The sequence below is a fragment of the Spermophilus citellus genome, assembly GCF_964194105.1.
Source record: "Spermophilus citellus genome assembly, chromosome: 1".
Taxonomy (NCBI): domain Eukaryota; kingdom Metazoa; phylum Chordata; class Mammalia; order Rodentia; family Sciuridae; genus Spermophilus; species Spermophilus citellus.
This window is the reverse complement of record NC_138182.1, coordinates 65,513,476-65,534,578: the sequence shown is the minus strand read 5'-3', so window position 1 is coordinate 65,534,578 and position 21,103 is coordinate 65,513,476. Positions and strand designations below refer to the sequence as shown.

General features: G+C 36.5%; 1 protein-coding gene across 3 annotated transcripts in view; it reads left to right on the top strand.

Moving 5' to 3' along the window:
• Positions 1-3,592: 3,592 nt before the first annotated feature.
• DACH1 (dachshund family transcription factor 1) overlaps positions 3,593-21,103 on the top strand; it is a gene marked incomplete at its 3' end in the record, with an annotated part of 409,292 nt that continues 391,781 nt past the window's right edge. Inside the window, exon 1 of one of the 3 annotated variants that reach the window (XM_081304371.1) lies at positions 3,593-5,041. In XM_081304371.1, the coding sequence (XP_081160497.1) occupies positions 4,200-5,041 (842 nt within the window). In that variant the 5' untranslated portion in view covers positions 3,593-4,199. The remainder of the gene's footprint in view (positions 5,042-21,103) is intronic. The other 2 variants (XM_081304372.1, XM_081304373.1) reach the window with 2 other exon arrangements.

Sequence of the window (21,103 nt, the reverse complement as noted above, 5' to 3'; positions counted from 1 at the left end):
CCTTTAAGTTACTCAATCATTTTAGTTTTTATAGTCTATAAAATATGTATTTTCCTTTTTTAACATAACTGTATCAATTGCTATATTGAAACTCTGAAGATTTAAAGACATGACTTATCCTGGCTTTGTCGATATTTGTGTCTTTCTTACAATCTTCTGCTTTGCAGTCGTTTACCAGAATTATAATGCAGCATGAATAAACCTAAAAAATGACTATTGATTACAGAGAAAGCTTTGTGAAATCATTTAGTCAGTTTCCCCACTTGAGAAATCAGTGAATAAAATAGGTCAATAGATAAGGATGGCATAGATGTAATACAGTACTATGCCTCCCTAGGTTATAGAAAGGGTCAAAAATAAATCCCCATAGAATTCATGTATTATACTCATAAAATAAAATGATACTTACCAAATCCCAACTACAAGTCCATCTTTCTACAGATCTATTCTTCTTTTTTTAAAAAACCACAGCTCTGTGAATATGTTTGTATGTGTCCCTGTTTTATTTCCTTGTCACTGCCCCTTTTAACCAAATAGGATGCCCTCATCATCTGGCTAAAGTGTCTGTTGTCATCCAGGTATTCACCGGGACTCTAGCTGCAAAAGCTACTTTGTATTTTCTCACTGTCGCCTGTAACCTTACAGATCTTTTCAAAACTGCATTTCATATTGCACTAAACTCTTATCTTCTGCCGATTTTTGTTAAGTAATAGATGATGAGACCTAAGTCCACTCTCTCTTTTAGTTCCTATTCGAACGGATCTCATCAGGGGAGGAAGGGATAAGGGGGGAAGGGAGGGGAGGGGCCAGAAGGGGGCAGGAGGAGGGAAGAAAATACCTTTCCTGAACTGGTACAAGCTAAGCTTCAAACGATATCCTAGGAAAGAAATTAAAGACTTCTTAATTAGTGCAGCAATTAAGCTTTCTTGGTAGCATTTTAATCAGCACAGGCCCTATCAAAGGACAAACAGAACGATTTGCAGGTCTTTGAATTTTAAACAGTCTTATTGATTTCTGCACAATACGTCTTCACAAAACACAGGGAGAATTTTCTAATATCAGTTACAGTACTTTGAGTTTTGCTTATGCAAATTGAGTGAAGGTTGGGGAAGATGAGATGGTAGGAGAGGACCTGAAACAACCAGAGATGTAAAACAATAAACAAACAAGACAAAAGCTCTGAAAGCTAAAGATGCAGTGGAGTGAGAATGTGAAATCTCTCTCAAGTTGATTTATCTGCTCTTGTTAAATACTGTTTGCTTTAATCGCTGGCAACATTTCTCAAAAAAAAAAAAAAAAGGTAAGAGAAAGATAAGGAAAAAAAAAAAAGAATCCTTCAATTTGTTTCAAGGCTTTTCTTTCCTAGGTATTTTAATTTGCATTATACGCCCTTTCTAATCCTATTGTTTGATCAAAGGAGTAAGTGGTGGTTCCTTCAAATGGTTTAGAGACCTGAGGTCAGGGGAAGCTCCATTCGGGTGGGGGCAAATGCCCCCAAGCCCTGTTCTGAGTGGAGCATGTGCTCAGAGGTGCAGGTTTCTGTGTAGAAGGAAATTTGGAGTTGGCTTTTAAGTAGGGTAGAATGATGACTTGGTCAGCTACCAAGCTTCCTGTCTGGCTTCAGAATGTGGCAGGTATGGGGTGAGTGATAGTTTAAGGAAATGTGAGAAATGTGAATGGTAAGGGCAGATTTGGAACATTTAACTTACATTTTTTTTCCCATTTGTGAAACTAAAATTTCAAGTGATGATATGTAGTGCAGCATCTTAAAAATCATATTGGAGTTTATTAGAAGTGAGGCATGCAATTCCACAATCAAATTTGCTTTTCAGAGCTTGGTACTTTCTTCCTCTTCCCCTGAGTAACACAAAAATTTGGCATTTTTCAAATGGTACTATTTTCTAAAACATACATAAACACTTAAAACAATGTTTTAATGTATGAAACACATATTGAATCCCTACTTTTAATCTAGGACAGATTTGGGGGATTGAAAATCAATAAAATTATTTCTGAATATATTAAAATACATTGGCTAAACTAGGCCAAACAGCAGTGGCAACTTTAGTTATCATTACAGAAGTTTATCTGCTTTTCTACAAAAATTTTCTGAATTCTTGTTACTCACAAAAACCTCTTAATCTAACTGCCATGCCCCAGAAAGTTTAGCATAAAGAGACTAATTAGCCAATAGTGTCATATTTCTCTGTAGATAGTTCCTGTACCTTTTGCCACTACACTTCAAAGAGTTTAAAGGATTGACATGATAAGGAGAAAAGTGATGATAATTTCAAAACCAAAATGGCAAAAATTTTCATCCTCAATACTAAGAACCTGCTGTTAATAGTTAATGTCTAAAATCCAGGGAATGCTTGTTTCATATCTTGTGAAGTCACTGAGCATGTGTAGACAGGTTCAATGCCTCACTATTTAAGATTCCTATAGATATAAAGCAACAAACTGACATGACTATGCTCAAATCATATGTTGGGCAAAGATCCTTGAATAAGTACCTCCATGCAACAAGTGAGAAAAGAGAAGAAAAAGAGAGATAAAAGAAAGAAGAGAGTCACTCTAAACTCTGCCTAATGTTTTCAAGCACAGTTACCCTTTCTGCCTTTACAAGTTAACCAGCAAGCTTAGTTTTTGTTCTCATTATTTACATAACAAACATTTTCATTGACAAAATGAAAAGGACTTTCCCAAAATATAGTTGTGCCTTTCAAATATGAAAAAAAAAACACAGAAATATCATGTTACTTAAATAACACACTAGCAACTAGTCTTGGGTCTTAAAGGATATGAGGATGGTTGGCTACTCTGAAATACAGGTGAATTAATTATAGAGTTTTGGATGAGAAAATCAGTGTGTTTTTGTTGTCCAGTTTTTAAGTCTTTAAGAGTGTCCAAATCGCTTTGAATTCTCTGAGTATAATAGGCATTTCTGACCTGTCTTCAGGGTGAAAGTGAAGTTACTCTAAAGGATCCATCTCATGGCAAGTATTTATTTTTGCAGTCTATCAGGAGGGAAGGGATTATATAAAGCATTGTTATTCTTAAGCGATTTTGGACCTTCTCCCCACAACTTGAAAGCTACCCTGAAATTTTCACTATCTTTATAAAAAATAAATAATTTAATAGAGAAATAAAACAACCAGATGCATAAAACATTACGCTCTGCTTACATGTGAATTTTCCTCAAAATAATTTCTTAATAATCATGAAGCAGGGATGTGTTTTCATTTAAATCTCTTTGCAAAAACGCTTGGAGATATATCCTAAATCCTTGAAGGAGAACTCAGAGCGCTCTGGCTCCTGTGGAAGTTGTCAGGCGATGGCTTAGAAGCTTTGGGGAAAAAAATTACGAGTCGTCGCGGAAGGAATTGAATATTAGACATGCAACCTAACGGTAGTAGTAGAAGAGAAGCAGACGATGGTCTATCTTTCCTTTTCCGATCACCACTTCTGTGTCCCAGGCTTTTCCTCTCTGTCCCTCCCACAGTTTCTTTCCATATCCTCCCCCTCCCCTCCTCCTTTTCTTGTTCCCTCTCTCCCCCACCTCTCTCTCCCCCTACGTCTCGCGCTCTCGGAGTCTCTGCTCCGAGTTCCTGGTTGGATAATTTGGGTTAATACTAGTGAGTGAGGTTTTTGCGGCTTCAAAGGGTATTTCAAGTTTCCGGAGCTCCTCCCCTCTGCACCGTGTGACAACAACAACTCGTCCAGCCGGCAGCCTGCACTTTTCAGCTCATTTTCTCTCTGTCATTCCCCTCTCAATCTTTGATCAATGTACTTGCCTGGGAGAACCCAAGTCCCTCAATCCTCCTCCTTTCCACCTTCATCCTTAACTTTGTGCTAGAGCGGGACCCACACAACAACAGCCGATCCTCCCCCCGCCCCCCCCCCCCCAAACCAGCCCTCGATCCCAGCCCCTGGAGAGGACTCGCATTTCGACTTGCGGGACACTTTGTGCGTTTCTCTCTAGAGCGCCTCTCTCGCTCGCCCCTCCTGCGCTCGCTCTTTCTTACTCTCACCTCCTTTTCCCCCCTTCTCTCCCTTTCTCCTCGTCCTCTCCTAGAGTTGTTGTTGTTGTTGTTGCCCCTCTTGCTTCTTCTCCCCCCTTTCCCCCGTCCCCTCCCGGGGGTGTGTGGCAACTTTTCCCCTCTCTTCTCCTCCTTCTGTGTCCCCCCTTATATGTGACCATGGCAGTGCCGGCGGCTTTGATCCCTCCGACCCAGCTGGTCCCCCCTCAACCCCCGATCTCCACGTCTGCTTCCTCCTCTGGCACCACCACCTCCACCTCCTCGGCGACCTCGTCTCCGGCTCCGTCCATAGGACCCTCCGTGTCCTCTGGGCCAACTCTGTTCCGGCCCGAGCCCATCGCTTCTTCTTCTTCGGCGGCGGCGGCCACAGTCACCTCTCCCGGCGGCGGAGGCGGCAGCGGAGGCGGCAGCGGCGGCAACGGAGGCGGCGGCGGCGGCGGCGGCGGCGGCAGCAACTGCAACCCCAGCCTGGCCGCCGGGAGCAACGGCAGCAGCGGCAGCGGCGGTGGCAGCATTAGCGCTGGCGGCGGCGGCGCCTCCAGCACCCCCATCAACGCGAGCACCGGCAGCAGCAGCAGCAGCAGCAGTAGCAGCAGCAGCAGTAGCAGTAGTAGCAGCAGCAGTAGCAGCAGCAGTAGCAGCTGCGGCCCCCTCCCCGGGAAACCCGTGTACTCAACCCCGTCCCCAGTGGAAAACACCCCCCAGAATAATGAGTGCAAAATGGTGGATCTGAGGGGGGCCAAAGTGGCTTCCTTCACGGTGGAGGGCTGCGAGCTGATCTGCCTGCCCCAGGCTTTCGACCTGTTCCTGAAGCACTTGGTGGGGGGCTTGCACACGGTCTACACCAAGCTGAAGCGGTTGGAGATCACGCCGGTGGTGTGCAATGTGGAACAGGTTCGCATCCTGAGGGGACTGGGCGCCATCCAGCCCGGAGTGAACCGCTGCAAACTCATCTCCAGGAAGGACTTCGAGACTCTCTACAATGACTGCACCAACGCAAGGTAAAGAGCAGAGTGTAGCCTCTGCCGCCCCCGGCCCCTTCCCACCCGCCTCCTCGCCCTTTCCCTGCTCCCTTTCCGGCTCTGCTTGCTCCGCGCGCCCGCGAGCCGCGCGTCCTTGCGAGCGCGGCCCTCTGGTTTTCTTCTATGGAGCTCGCCAGCCGCGCCCGACCCCCTGACAAGTTGGCACTTCACTCTGCCCAAATCTAGCTCTCTTTCGGCCGGGTCAATCTTTGCTCGACTGGCCGCCAGCTCTTGGATGCTGTGGGGCTTGGGAACCCCAAGACTCAGGGCGGAGGGGGCGGGAAGGAGGACGGCGCCTTTCTAGGAGCCACTGCCCCCTTCCCGGCGCGCGTCGGCTTCTGGGAACCTCTCTCCGAGCTGTTGCCCGAGTGTGCGCTCCCCGAGACCTGGGTTCCACCGCAAGCCTCTGGGCACCTCCCGGGGGCGGGGGGAGGTGGTGACCCTGCCCCGCAGGGTTCTTGGAGCAAGGAGACACTCTCCGGGTGAGCGGCCGGTTAGGAGGCCAAGGGAGTGGGTTGGCAGTCGACGAGGGCACTTTGAGGTCAGATAGGGAACGACTCCTGAGGCTGAGAGACCCTGGGCAATCCCGGGGTACACTCAGGGAGTTCAGCCCCAAGTCCCAAGGGACAGCTTTTCGAAGGGAGGGTCCGTGTGTGTGCGCATGTGTGTGTCCGCGTGTGAGCGTGTGCGTGTGCAAAGGAAATAAAGGGGTTATGATTGCCCCAAGACAGATGCGAGGGCACCAGCAGGTTTTCTTCTATTGGGGAAGGTGAGCGGGTGCCCCAGACTTTAGAAAGCCGAACTAGGGGGACCTGAAAGGAAGACCACAGCGCGTTCGCTTGCTCACTCATTTCAAAGTGCGACTTCTTTTTTCATTTCTTTCTTTTTCTCTTCTTTCTTTCGTCTTCTTCTTCTTTTTCTTCTTCTTCTTCTTTTTTTTTTTTTAAAGGCCAGTAGCTCCCGCAAGGAGCAGGTGCACGTTTTGCGCTGGGATGCTCTGCGGGCCTGAATACTTGTCTGCGCTGGCTTTCCAGCCCGCAAAGGCGCGCCCAGAGGAGGCTTCAGGATAGGTCCCGGGGCCCTACCAGTTTTATGCTAATGATGCTCAGTGGGGGAAGTTCTACCAGGAGGGGGCGGGAGTGGGGTAACTTGTCAATTTGGGGTAGAAATAAGATTCCACTCGCTTTCGCAATTCCGCTTTGTCCCCACCACCGCTTGCTTCAGGGAAGCGCAGAGGGAAAAGTTCAGAGATTCCTAGAGAAAGCGAATACGGAAAGTTGGAGACCACAGGCAGGCACGTGGGAACAGGGCGCAAAATTTAAGCGGAAACTTCACTACCTTCCAAATAAGTTTAAAGACCGAAGGAATGGAGTTAGTGTGTGTCCCTAGAAGAGCTAGGGAAGCTGAAGTGGAAGGAAAGAGAGGAGACCAGGTAAAAATGATAATGAAAAAAGCCACTGGCGATTCCTTCCTTGGAGAAAGATTCCTGGGTACTGCTGGAGAAGGTTGTAAACCCCAAAAGACTCAAACTCAAAGAAGCACATGTCTTATCCCGACCTTGCCAGACATTCTTTTCCATGTTTATTTGCCTTTCTTCACATGAAACAAAGATGTATATCTGGGTTTTGAACCTTCAATTCGAATTTTTTTTTTTAGTATATTCTGTGTGTGTGTGTGTGTATGCGCGCATGAGTGCCCAAGTGCATGGGCAGGTGGCAGTAGAGATGGGGGTGGGGATGACCATGATCACTAAACATCATTTACTCAGACAATTGGAGTTCTTACTCACTTACTCATCCATAAGGTAAAATATTTGCCCCAAATCCATTAAAACTATTCGAACCAGGGCAGACTATTATTTTGGAGTTGTTCTGAAGAATGTTATGTAAAAATTAAGTCAGTTCAAATCCGATTGTTACAAAATTGGCTGTCCAATAAATTGGTAACTGGCTGGTTTTCTCTGAATGCTGTGTGTGTGTGTGTGCGCGCACGCACGCGCGTGTTTTGTGTGTGTGTGTGTGTGTGTGTGTGTGTAACACATTGTACAAGATAATCAATGCCCATTTTAGTACACACATTCACAATTGTTTGAGAAAAGTTCCTTCAGTGACTGCATTATAATGTTGTAATCACTTGATTATTTTTATTTTGTGAATTTTTGTTCAGACTTTAAAGTCCTCATCAAATGGTTGAAGAATAGTCCTAAAGTTATTAACTAGACACTTTAAAAAGTTTTTTTCTTTTTTCCCCCTGAGATTAACAGCTCTGAGTTTAAACTTTCAGAACTAAGATAAGTTAAATCCAGTGGAACTGTTCATCCCTCCAAAAATATCTCATCATTACTCTAATTATGTTTCAATTACCTGGCCTTAATACTTTGCAATTAAATGTGTTGTTCTAAAATCCCATTTTAGGTTATTTTTAAATTAAATATGGGAAGTTTATTGATTTAATTTTGAATTTTGATCTTATACCAACTAAAAAGCTTGCTCAAACTTAAATACATGCAAATATGTAGTCATTAACCTGAGAAGAAGTGTAGTTGTGGATATCTACCTAGGTTTTCCTAACTCTGTCATTGACTAAGGAAATAGAAAATTTGTAAGCAAGGAAAAGAAAAAGAAAATTTAAATTTAAAATTGAACTATCCTTCACCAAAATGTACTGTTTGCATATTCAATGCTGACATCATTATTTTCAATGGTAATTACCAGTGTTGTTGTTTTATTTCTTTACTTTGAAAGCAACAATCTAAATGTTTTGCATTTTAAATAAAAAAAACAATTCCATTTTATTTAAATCCAATTTACAACTTTGCTTTTAAAAATCTTTTTTTTTCATTTATCTAGACATATTGATCCTTTCACTCTTGTTTCTACTCTAGCTATTTAACAGACTAAGGAAATAATTTACACAGAGTATAAGAGAAATAGTGCAAGAAGGCAAATTATATAAAATTACATGTGTATATGTTTGTATTTATATATAGTGCATAGGTAGTATTATGAATACATAGGTACACATGGTGTGTGTGTGTGTGAGTGAAAGAAATATCAAATCTTAGTACTCTCAGATTTTTATAGAACATACATCTAATTATGACTCTCAGAACTGATTAATACCAGGAAATCCAAGGAACCAAAATGATGCTAAAGAAAAGAAAGGCTCATAAACTGGAGTTTATGCTTAAAGTGGCTCAGTAAGTTAGCAGCAATCCTTAGAGTAGAGTTGATTTGCCTGGGACCCTTGTATTTGTATGCTGTCTATGAAAACTGGAGTAAATGTTTAAGCCATCTGTCATTACCACTAGATGATGAAAAAGAGACTATCACCTGCTAGATAGTAAAACTAAAAAGTGTAGGTCTCAAAACATGAAAGAAAATGTAAGGAAATATATTTAAAAGTTGTCAAGGGGCAAACTCTGACCTTGTCCAGCTTCCTCCAATTATTATTTTAAAACTAAACATTAGTTGCATGGACTTGTCTATTGCAATAGAGGTCACTTAATTAACTGCTAACCATTAAATAACAACAACAACAACAACAAAAGAAAAGTAATTATGTACATGATGAAGTCTCTGCACGAGTCAATTGCTGTCTGTAGATTTGGGTTAGGATTCATCTTTCTGTGAATTCAAGTAATAAAATGTGACTCTTGTGTTATGTTATCTAACATGCTTATTTCTTTGATTATTGTCAGAAGATGATCTTGTCTCACGATCTTTCAAACCAGATTGTGATATAGCTTCTATATAGCTCTAAATTTGGGAAATTTTAAACTTGAATAGATTCAAGTTAGTTTTATAAGACATTTTATATATGTATACGCATATATTAACAAATAATATTGTTTTCCTTAAAAGTTGATACCATTCATGGACATAAAATTGAAAGACTTGCTAAGCCTTTTATATTTCAATAGAAATATCTGAACAAAATTTTAGTATAAGAAGCATAAGATTTTTTTTCTAGTTCTTGGCTTGATTTTTCTTGTCAGGAGTTTTAATAAAGATGGCAAGCTGAAACAGTCTATATTTATTTAACATTTCCCCTGTTGCCTGTTTTTCAATGGCACAGACTCATGCATCGATAAAGTTTCAACACAAATACAGATTCACTCCTTCTAACAGATAATTATGATACTTGGCACTGAGAAATTCAAGGATTACTTCAAATGAAGAGAGGCTATGCTTTTGAAGTTTTTGTATTACAGTAGATTAATGGTTCCTATAAAGCCTAGTGTCTCATTTTATAACATTTCAAAAGGAATGCAACATAATTAGAAGACCAAGGCATAAAATATGAAAGTTTGTTTGGTCCCTGAACTTATTTCTCTCTACTTTAAATATGTTAGAAAATTGCAATTTAATAACAAATGTATGAATAAAATAAAAATATTCTAACCTAGATTTACATGGCTCAAATACAGTTGTTTGGGTAGTATCTTTCAACTTGATATTTTTCTTGGAATTAGTCTCCAAAAATATCACTGTCATTATTGTTAAAAGTGCACTTGGTTATTAAGATGTTTTGCTTTCTGAACTCTATAGTTTATCAGTTAATGCTCTAAGAGAAGAAATTTGATTTGTACAAATTATGTTTTATTTTGTGACACTTCAAATATTATAAAGAATGAAGACCAGGACAGGCTTTTTCACTCCGTGTTCTCTTACACAGTTTTAAGCATTTTGTGTAGTATTTTTAAATCATTACTTTATTATTAAAATCTGCTGCTGCTTTTTGTTTAATCTATTATATTTCACTGAAGTTGTGTACAAATTACTGAGACAAATACTAGCCACCCTCTTTTTGCCTCGATACCACCCCCAGTCCCCTGAGATGTGACACCCAATATTGATTAAAGTCTTGGCAGGATTTGAGCATAAATCACCCTTCTCTTTGGCGATTTACTAGGTGTGATTCACCAGCATACAGAAACATGATATGCTTTATTGTTTCTCACTTGATGCTTTGTTTTTGAAATGCAAGTAACATTTGTAAATTAGCTTAATGTGCAACCAAGTAGTTGTTGTTTTAAAGACAATTTTGTGCTTTGACTATCAATTAGGATTATTTTACCTTTCCAAGTTATTTTACTCAATTGTTTCATACAATTGCCTTTGTCAATCAAGTGAAATAGTCATCAAAATAGCATTGTATTAGCAATATAGAACACAATCATTGCAGAATACAATAGGAAATGAAACTCTCACAGGTTGTAAACTGTCTCCCTTTGAATCCTTGTGTGAAGAAATTAGTTTGAAGTATGTCTTTTACATAGGTACAGGTGAGTCTTCCAGATTTCATTAAACATTTTGATTTTAAGATTTCTGTTACTTGTTTTTTTTAAACTCTGCTTAAATTTAAACTGTTTAAATTTTTCTTTCAAGGATGTAATTTCTAAATTGTTCATACAAAAAGTTACATCAAGTTATATGATTTTAAAATGATAGGAAATGTAGAAATTGATATGGACTATTTAGGTATTAAAAATGTAATCAAGATAAGGGTTTGTCATTTTATATTTGAATTGTTAAAAAAAATATGACCTTAGTTTGTTCCAGCATGTGCCATTTTCTTAACTGAGGCAGTGGATTTTGATTGGTTGGTTATACACACACACACACACACACACACACATACGTGCACGTATATATTCATAAAATATATGAATGTATATATGTATGCGAATATATGTACTTATATAAATGCTACAGTTTAAATAACCTAGCTAAATCTACATATTTTCAGATTTTGGGAATTCATTAAGCAACCCTTTGCCATTATATTTGTTGTGTTCAATGGTTAATTTTTTTTTTTTTAAAGACAATGTTGAATTAAAAGACCACTTAATGCAACCTGGATAGTAAGTGTAACATCAAAGGCTTTGGTTTTTCACATCTACACATATTTCAAACATAGCAGAGATTCTGTGTGGACCTACATTGTGCTGAAGTTCCTTTACTTTCCCTTTTCTCAATTTGCCAAAAGTATTTTTAATCAGAAGTGATTTTATGCTAAAGTATCTGTATTTTAAAATAACTTTTATTTGCTGATATTTTTGCTTTTTAGGTATGTCACATACAGGAATGACTTTATTGGAGTAGTGTAGGTAGTTTATCAACTTCTTGCTTTGCAAAACAAAGAATACCAAGGATAAGATATTTGTATTCAGTCCTAATGAGCTATTGTTAGATTAACTAGTGGTTCTCTTTATTTTGATGCACCTATTTAGTTGAAGAAGAATTCTGAGAATCTGTTGAGAGTGTGACCATTGCTGCTGGTTGTAGGCATTTAAATGATTAACTTTTTGTATAAGTGTTCAAATGTGCAATTTAAAAATATATATTTATATGTCAAGTTAAATAGAGAAAATCACCCAAATTTCAATTTAATCTAAAGTTAAAGACCCCAGCCCAGTTTCATTTTTAAATTTCTTAGTGTCTTCTGGCATGGATTACATTTATTAGAGAAAAACATTCTCCCACTTAAAAAAACAAAAACTGCATCTTTAGAATTTTCTGTATAAGGCTACTCCATGTGCCAAATGGCTGAATTTTATTCAAGGTGTGGCCTTCTTGTTTTCTGATCCAAAATAGCATGTAGTCGATTTGGGATTTTAAGGTGGGAATCTTCTGCACATTTAAAGTATGTGACTTGTCTGGAAGTTGCCAGAGGCAACTGATTAAACTGCACAACTTACTATGTCATTGTTTAATTGGTCTTTTTTATATAAATATATTGAAATATCCTACACTATGCAGCACAGAAACACACTGAAAGCCACTTGCTTTAAAACAAGTTTTAGGGAGTAATGAGGGAGAGAGAGAAAGAGAAAGAGGAACAATGTTTTACAGAAGAATCTAAAATAATCATTTTATATACTGAATACAATATCTGGAATACATTATGCATTTCTAGTAAGAAGTTAAATTGAAATAAGGCAGGGACAGAAAGACAAATACTGCCTGATCTCACCTCTATGTGCAATCTAAAAACGTTGAATTCTTAAGAAACAAAGTAGAATGGTGGTAACCAGTGGTTGGGATGATATTGGTAAAAGGATACAAAATTCCAGTTAGATTAGAGGAATAAGGTCAAGAGATCTGTCATACAACACAGTGACTAATAATAGACCTTTATTAATCCCATAGAGAATTTTGAAATAGTGCTTATGTTTGACAAAAAACTTTAAGCCATAATTTTCATGAAGCAAATATTGAAATAGGCAACATAATAAATCAATTAATTTTGATGAGTCACATTGAGGAATAATTGAGGAATGTTTTTCTTTCCTTAGTATAAATAAATGGAGAAGTATACATAATAGATTAAAATTTCACAGTTTTAAATTATCTTTGTATTTTATGGCATTAATATTCCTAAATAATTAAAGTATGTTTCCTATCACAACAGGAAAAATAACACTGTTTTTTCAAGAGCAAACAAAGTATATCTCAGGAAACAAAGTGTGCTAGATGAAAGGGAGCTATTTAATGGAACCATGTAGAAACATTTGCAGTAAATACTTGTAAATTCCATTTAAGGCTTATGGGTCATATCTTAATTAAAGGCAATGAAAATAAATATCTAGTATGTGTTAAACAAGAAATACTTTATTATATTCACATATCAGGCAAATGAAATATTTTATTGAAATCTTACACTATATCCTGAAGTTTTATTAAAACTAACAATAATTCATCATGTTATGTTTTCAGTGTTATAATTTTAAAAGATTTTATTGATGTGTGAACAAAGTAAATCACTGAAGACATAACTGATCTTTGAACTCATCATAGTTCTGCTAACATATACTGATATATTCACAGTATTCTTAGTTTTTATTTAAAATCTCATGTTTAAACTTAATTTAAGCAAATTCTCTGAAATGATATTGCTTGACTTAGGCGTTTTCTAGTTTAATAGTGCCTTTGAATTTTAAAGAAATTACTTGGAGCACTTTTGATTTTCATATTACCAGTCATACACCTTATACTCAGATGTTCTTGCATATGCAACAAGTGTAAAATTTTTATCATCATTTTAGACATCTCTGTAGTGAGCATTTCTATTCCTCTTAATCTGAAGCTCATTTGTAGTCTATGTATTTACACACATACATGTTTATGTGTATATATATACACACACACACATACACACACACTCACACAACTACAGGATATGGGGCCATAGGACAAATAGCTTATCAATAAAACTGGCTTTACTTTTTCTTTTCAGGATTTATACAGACATAAGATACATGAGGAGCACATTTTACTCACCTCATGATAATTTAAGGAAATTCAAAAGATGCAGTTTTCTGTAAAAGAAATAATTCAAACTTAAATATTTTAAATACAGTGTACAATGTATAGTTACTGACAGTGATTAAAAACTTAGCTAATTTTCCTAGATCTCAATTTTTATAACTAAAATATACTTTTAATTTGCTATTTAAAAGATACATATGTGGTAATTATTTTATTGGTATGAAGTAAATATTCAACAGTTAGGTACTAGATTTTGCACATTATTGAATAACACTAAATGTGCTTGATGTTCTTGTTTCATTTATTTTATTCTTTTATCTCATTGCTTATTGAACTTCAGAGCAAGTATATCTTTTAGAATCAGTGGATAAATGATAGGAAAACAATTTCATAACCTAAAGAAAAATGACTGTCTTCTAAAAGCCTTGCCATCAATGAGATGAGTTAGGAATGAGGTCAGTGGGTTAATCTTCAGGTCTGCATAAGGAGATGTGTATTACCACTTCTTGCAGTAGGCTGTAATTGTCTTTGAAAACACCTGGTAAAGGACCAGTTAAGTTGAAATCAATTACTTTCTCAATCATTCCATGGCATTTCTCAAGTCATTACTTCACTGATAAAAGTGCAAGCAAGCAGACATTCTTTTTCAAAGTAGAAAGCAGCCTATAAAAAACAGTGTCTACTTAAGTTTCTGCTTCATCAAAAACATGGAAATGAAAACAACCCACATCTTGTATGTAATAAATAAGCCTTTCACACAATTATTTGATCAGAAATTCATCTTTGCATTTAGTTATCTTAATGTAAACGAACATTTAATATCACTTTGTGCCTCATGGGGGGGCAGGGAGAGAGAGAGAGAGAGAGAGAGAGAGAGAGAGAGAGAGAGAGAGAGAGAAAACTGGTTTCGAAGTATTTTATGACTTTTGTGATCTGATACCTGTATTCTTACCCTCTAAGAATGCTCTGACAAGTGTGTATGATAATCAAAGATGAATGTATGTCTGCTGTTCACTGATTCTTTCTTCACACCATTGACAGCACATGCAGATTTGAACTTGTAGCTAGGAACAGTGCTTCCATGCTTCAAATTGCCAAAAGACCCCCAGGGACAGAAACTTGACCTGCTTTTATGAAACCATAGAATTACATTTATACAAGTTACCCCATGGGAAAGGAATGAACTGATCCCAATTCAAACCTTAATATTGAAGCCTTCTGGGTCAAATTTGATTTTTTTTCTTTCTGTTAACACCTGTATGGCTACCATATTTAGTCACTTGATATTCTTAGAAAAATTTTTAAAAATTATTCATTAATGATTTTGTACTATTAAGCCAAAGCAGCTCTTTCATTATGTTTTAATGTCATTTTTTTGGGACAAAATATCTAATATACATGTATATCTATGTATATATCCTAGATTTAGGGAGTTTAAACACAAATTTAATTCCAGATGAAAATATTTATTTTGCACTTTTGAAATAATTTATCTGCATTAATGAGTTAGTCCAACTAGGAGAAGAAACTTTTGAAAAGAGTTTTTCTTGGTTATAACATATTTCAGCATAAGATACATGAATGTATATAATTTTTCTTAGTTACATTTTAAATAGTTATATTCCTTATTTTCTTTTTTAGTTAGGCTACTTGAAGGGGTTTCTAAAAGCCTATTTTTTCCCATTAATAGAAGCAAATGAAGGTAGTTTTATTTTATTTTAAAATAAAAGATCCTTTTATTTTAGTTGGATTCACTTTAGTTACATGGAATGGGTCTAAATTGGAATTTAATTCAACAAATGTTGTAACTAAAGAGGATTTTAGGTATGTAGTAGTTTGCTTAGTTTCTGTAATATCAAAATGATGTATCACACATATGCAAAGGAGTTAATTATCTGAATATGTAAGGTTATAATATCTCTTTGCTTATAAAACTTACAGTATTAATGACCACCATTATATTACTGAATGAGGGCCAACTTTTTACCTTATGTAAAAATAATTTATAAATGGTAAAACACCACATATATTTGTTATTACAATTAATATGGTGTTAAATGATTCCATTGTTCTATTTTGGAGTTGACGTGAGTAAATTCCTTTCCCAATTAAATATTTAAATGAATTTCAAACACGTTCACTTTTTTAATTTAATATCTTTAAAACCATTTGTGGAAGATATTTTTATTAGATATTTCTCTATAAGAACTAAACATAAAACTTCCTTATAAGAATGGCTATAATAAATCAGTCTTTGGAGTATAGATAGGGAAACATTAAAAAAAAGAAGGGTTCTAATGGGAGGTACAATACTTTCTTCACTAAGTCATGTTCAAGAAGAAAATATTTGGAATTTTAAACTTTATTGGCCTTTATGTAGCAAAAGTCTTACTTTCTTAGTAAGCTAACAGTTTTTTTCTGCCTTGACACATCATTTGCATGAAATAGAAGTATATCAACTAATATCACGTTAATGCCATATTTATAAAATACCAAAGTCCAATCATATATTTGACTTGAAAATTTGTTCCAACTACTTTCATGGTGACTTAACATGACCATTGCTCCCCACATTTTTTTAAGTGTGAAGAAAGGAGAAGTAGGTAGACCAGAAGATCATTATGCTGGTCTTAAAAAAGAATATATTTCAGGAAAGGCAACCTGTTCTGACTTTTGTAATGGTGATGATGTGGAGTTTCTATGACCTTTTTTGTCTTCTAGTGGCACCTTACAGCTCTCTTTCCAAACATGATTGATGGGACACAGCACATGAACTGGGGGAAAAAAATCACATTAAAAAATATTATTTTAAAAGAAGAGATGTAACTTCAAATTTGTAACATTGCACAGAATTCTACATGATACACAAAATAGAAAGCCTTTAGTCACAAACTAAATTTCATCTTTTAAAATATTCTTATCTTCTAAATTAACCTTATTCTATTCTTCTTCTCTTTTTTTTGGTAGAAACTCTAGTAAAATTATAAATGAAATAGAAATGCTTTTTTACAATGGAATTTACCTACAAACATCTAAACAACAACAGAACAAACTCTGAGCTTTTGAGGTGTTGATATTTAGATTGGATTTCTCCAATTCATGAGTGTGAAAATACATAATTTATTTTTATTAAGGCATTTTATCCCAAGTTTATGACATGAAATTCAAATGGTATATTTGGTCTGGAGTAAACTTTTCTGCTCTTTCTTTTGGGGAGTGAGTTAAATAAGGGCCCATGACAGGAATGCTGTTTGTTTTTCACAAAAGTTGTTTGTGATTTCAGGTACCCTTGGGAAATCTCTTGATCAGATTCACATCTGTTCCTGTCAAAGTGGGTGCTAAGATACCGGTCACCCAGCAACCATGTCCAAGAGGGAATTGGGCCGATAATAACTTCAAAAAGGAATGACAGATGCTAGATTAGGATGAAAGACAAAACGCATGAAAAATGAGCTTGTTAGAATCAAAAATTTGTTCAAGCACCTTTATGCAAATTAAATGAATATTGAATATTTGCATGCAGTAATTTCTACTTTTTCATTTTATTGAAAAGAAAAGAATAGTGCATTTAAACTCACAAATGCCACTTCTTTCTTTTGCACTAATTAACATACAAAGCAGAATCTCTTTTTAAAAATCAGATTAGCCACCTGGGTTCTTATATCTCTGCTAAGAATGTTACAGTGTTTTTCTTATATCTGCTAAGAATGTTACAGTGTTTTTCTTATGACAGTTAGTACTCTTTAAGATGACTTGGTTCATCTAATATTTTTTCACAGTAAATAGTCTTGTGTGAATTAAGATTATTTTAGATGAATATAAATCCAAATTTCTTGATAAAGCATTTCAAAAGTAACCTTATCCTGTTGTCCTTGAAATTGGTTAATGTACATTAATAAAAGATCACTCAAGAATGAGTTCACAGGCTTCTCATTGACTGGTTAAATAACAATGCATTAAAGTAAGGCAGAGTGGTATACCCAAAAAAGAAAGTAGGCAGAAAGATCTCTTCAAAATTTAAGATGCTCTTTGATACATTACCAGTTTTTCTATTGAACTGTTCACATACTAATCAGAATTTAGAAGGGCCTGATAAAACCTAGTGATTGAGAGAGGTTTCTGAGTCTTGGTTTAGCAATGTCTAATGTGGTCACGTAGAGAAATTGATTTTCTTCAGAAATTAATTAATTTTTCATATCGCCCTAAGCTGCAGTTAAAAAGAGTGCATACTTGTCTGTTTTTTCCAGAAATATTGCCTAATCATATTAATACCATTGCCCCAAGGATGAAAAGATAATTGTACAAATGCATTTGGAAATATGTATCACTGAGTATTTATGATTAAATTATGCAAATGACCCAGCTCTCATCCTTTCCAGACCCAGATTGTCTAATTAGGATTGATATGCTGAATAGATGTTCCAGAATTTGAATACAAGCATGTCCAAGGAGCAGAAAATTGGAAATGACAAGGCTGAAATCTAAAGAAAAGTGTCTTTCGTTTCTATACTTTGTTAATGTGCTGTTAGCAGTTGAGGGCTTCCCCCCCTCCCTTTGGCTATTTTGAAGTTCACATGTCCTTATTAGAAACAACTATGCAAAATGAATCAAACTTTAACAAACAGTAATTCATTTCCATTTAGTACTTATTTAAAAATAACAATTTCTTGGCCATTCTAAGGGAACATCACTAGCAAATTGTCCCAAACAATGTAAACCTTACCCTTAATTGGATAACTTTGTTGTTTTTTTTTAACCTCCTCTGAATTAGTTTCATAGCTTTATTTCAAAGCTAGTTCACCAAACTTAGTGGTACACCAATGAAATATTTTCTAAGAGTATACTTTTTTTTTTTTTTTTTAATCTGTAGTTCGTTCACTTATCTTGTACTTGCACAAAACTGTTTAAGCAATGGTTCTGGTTAGAAAAAAAAAAAAAAAGCAGCACTTTAAATGTAACAATGTTTGAATTTGAGGTCCTCAGCAGGCTTTCTCCCTCATTGATTGCACTCATTCATCTTAGATGGAGGGATGGCAGTGAGGAGCTAGGAAGGGACTAGAACTGTCAGGACTCCAGCCTTTGTTAAGCAGCGGGTAGTCACTGCCTCTGAACTCCGCTGGCTCCTGCTTCCCATCTGCAGGATGATGGATTGCTATGTTTAATACATTTCAGCTTTTGTCTGTCATAGTGTGGACAGACAGTACTATCAGTGATTTCAACAGTGATTAGGGAACCATTTCAAACCACTCCTATTGGCCAGACAGCTTCCACGAATGTCTGATGAAACCTACTCATTGGCACTCTCTCCATGTAAATGTGGAGCTTAACCAGGCAGAGATTGTACACTCACAGTTTAAACCAATTCGGAAGCACACTGAGAATTACTAGACTCTATTTCATTTTAGAACCAAATTATTCAAGACAATATTAAGAACATTTGGGGTCTTGAACTGCAATATTCATCCCATCAGTCCCAAGTTTAAGATGAAGTGATATTCTTCATATAGTAACTACACATAGTTAATGACAGAACTGTGTTCCATGGAGAATGATGTCAGTTGTTGCTATGCGCAATGATATTGATACTTACCTGTATTGAGAGGGTAGAATGTGAGGACTATACTAAAGCAGTAAGATGTGATATGACATGTGCTATGCTGGGATTTGCTGAGCTGTGGGTGCTTTGTGGTTCATAAGCCCAAAGGGTGAATGATTTTAACAAACCAGAAATGTGCTATCTATGAACTCAATAGTCTCCCTGGAGTGTCGTCTTGTATTTATACATCTGGTGCCAAGAAAATACAACTAACTAAAGGAAAAAAACTATTCTTTTAAGCCATCAATAACAGGCAAAGTTTTATTTCAAGAGTGAGACTAAATAAATAAAATGAATTGGTAACTAATACATCATTTACCAATTATCATGTAATATGCCAAATGTAATATAAACTATAAAATGTATCATAAAGAGGGAGTTTTAAGTCTTAATATATAGATCATTATTAAAATGACAATCCAGCTAAAGTTTTTAAACAAAAATCAGAAGTAGTTACTTGTTTTTAATAAATCTCTATTAAAGAAGAAGTTTGAAGAAAACATTTAGTTGGTCAATGGCAATGATGAGAATAAGAACTCGAGCTCTTAGATAATCTCACTTTGCTGATATGGTTTTGATGTTGCCAACTTTTACATGGGATCTTTTTGGTAAAGACTTCTGGTTTTCAGTGTGTGGTTTCAACCATACACACAGATGCACACAACACAGCTCAAGTGCATTTCACACAAATGGTAGTTCTTTTGAACCAACTCAATAGCTAAACTTCATGGCATTTTGACATTACTGATTGGTAATAAGAACAGGTGGTACCTTACTTTCTGGAAGAGTTATAAAATCATTCATATGTTTTGCAGATTACCTTGCTCTTCATCATATTTTAAGATTATTGAAATGATGTTCAGTGTAAACACTGTGCATTCATTTAGAAATTTCTAAAGGAGTCATTTGTCAGAGTAAATCAAAAGTAGCATATATATATATATTATATATATATATTTATATAATATATATATATTTATTTATATATAAATTACATAACTGGGCTTAAGTAAATCTGATGTTTTTTTAACCAAATCTATTCACAATTTATATAGCACATATTCAGTGAAATAAGATACTGTCCCAGAACATTTTTGTACTACATAGTCATTCTAATGTGTGGTTGTTAAACAGTGAATACTGAATACTCATTTTTTTGCCTTCAGGGTAGTGGGGAGGTGCTGGAAGGGAAATGGCAGAAGTTAAGAGAAGGATAACGGATAGGGGAAGCTATTAGCAGGTCACATTTCCTGATATTGCTGTGATGTGAGGAACTTCTATGAAGTCAACAGGAAATGCATGACCTGGGTAACTAGAATTAAGGTTCCTGGCCTTGAACTTATAGAAGCAAATTGAATTCAAGAGCAAGGAGGTGTTGAGTAAGAGTGTGCTGAAGTAGAACTCTCATGGAATGGTCATACCTTACTCAGTTACACTCATTTTTTGAGCTATTTGCTAAATTTCAAGGAGGTACTTAATACTCAGTGGAGACTTAGGGTCCAGGGTCTGGCTGGGGAATAGACATTACCAATAGGAAATGACCATTTATACTGTATAAGAGCCATAGTGTTTCCCCACACCGACATAATGCAGGAAGTATAAGTGCTTGGCAAACTCAAATGTGTGTTCAGCCCTTAAAAAAAACTGTTTGTGTGGAAGTGCATGTGTGTGTGTGTTTGTGTGTGCGCAAGTGTATGCACACATATCTGCATGCACTCTGTAGGTTGCCAACCCCTGTTATGCACATTGTTAGTCTTATGTTTAGTTAAACCCCATAATTACAAAGTAATACAAGTCATTTGTCTTACTGTAGTTAAATAAAAAAAATGTGCTAGAAACTAAATGAATGAGTTTCTCACGAGGCTAAATGAATGAGTTTGCCGTCTGGAAATGTTTCTGAGTGAAGGAATATTAGAATCCCCTTTAATCTACTCCATTCATCTCCAGCCACAGTGTGCGCACACTGGCTTCCATAAATGCACAGAACCTTCGGCCCTAGCGTCTAGCTATTCCTGTGTGGTAGATCCATAAGTGGGGGACACAGGGAGTCAGGCCAGCAGGTTTGACTTCTTATTTCTCAATAGCTTCCTATAATGATTCTACCTCTAATGAGGTGAATTACTACTGCATGAAAAAGGAGAAAAAAGGGTTTTGGCCATCTTAGCTAATAAA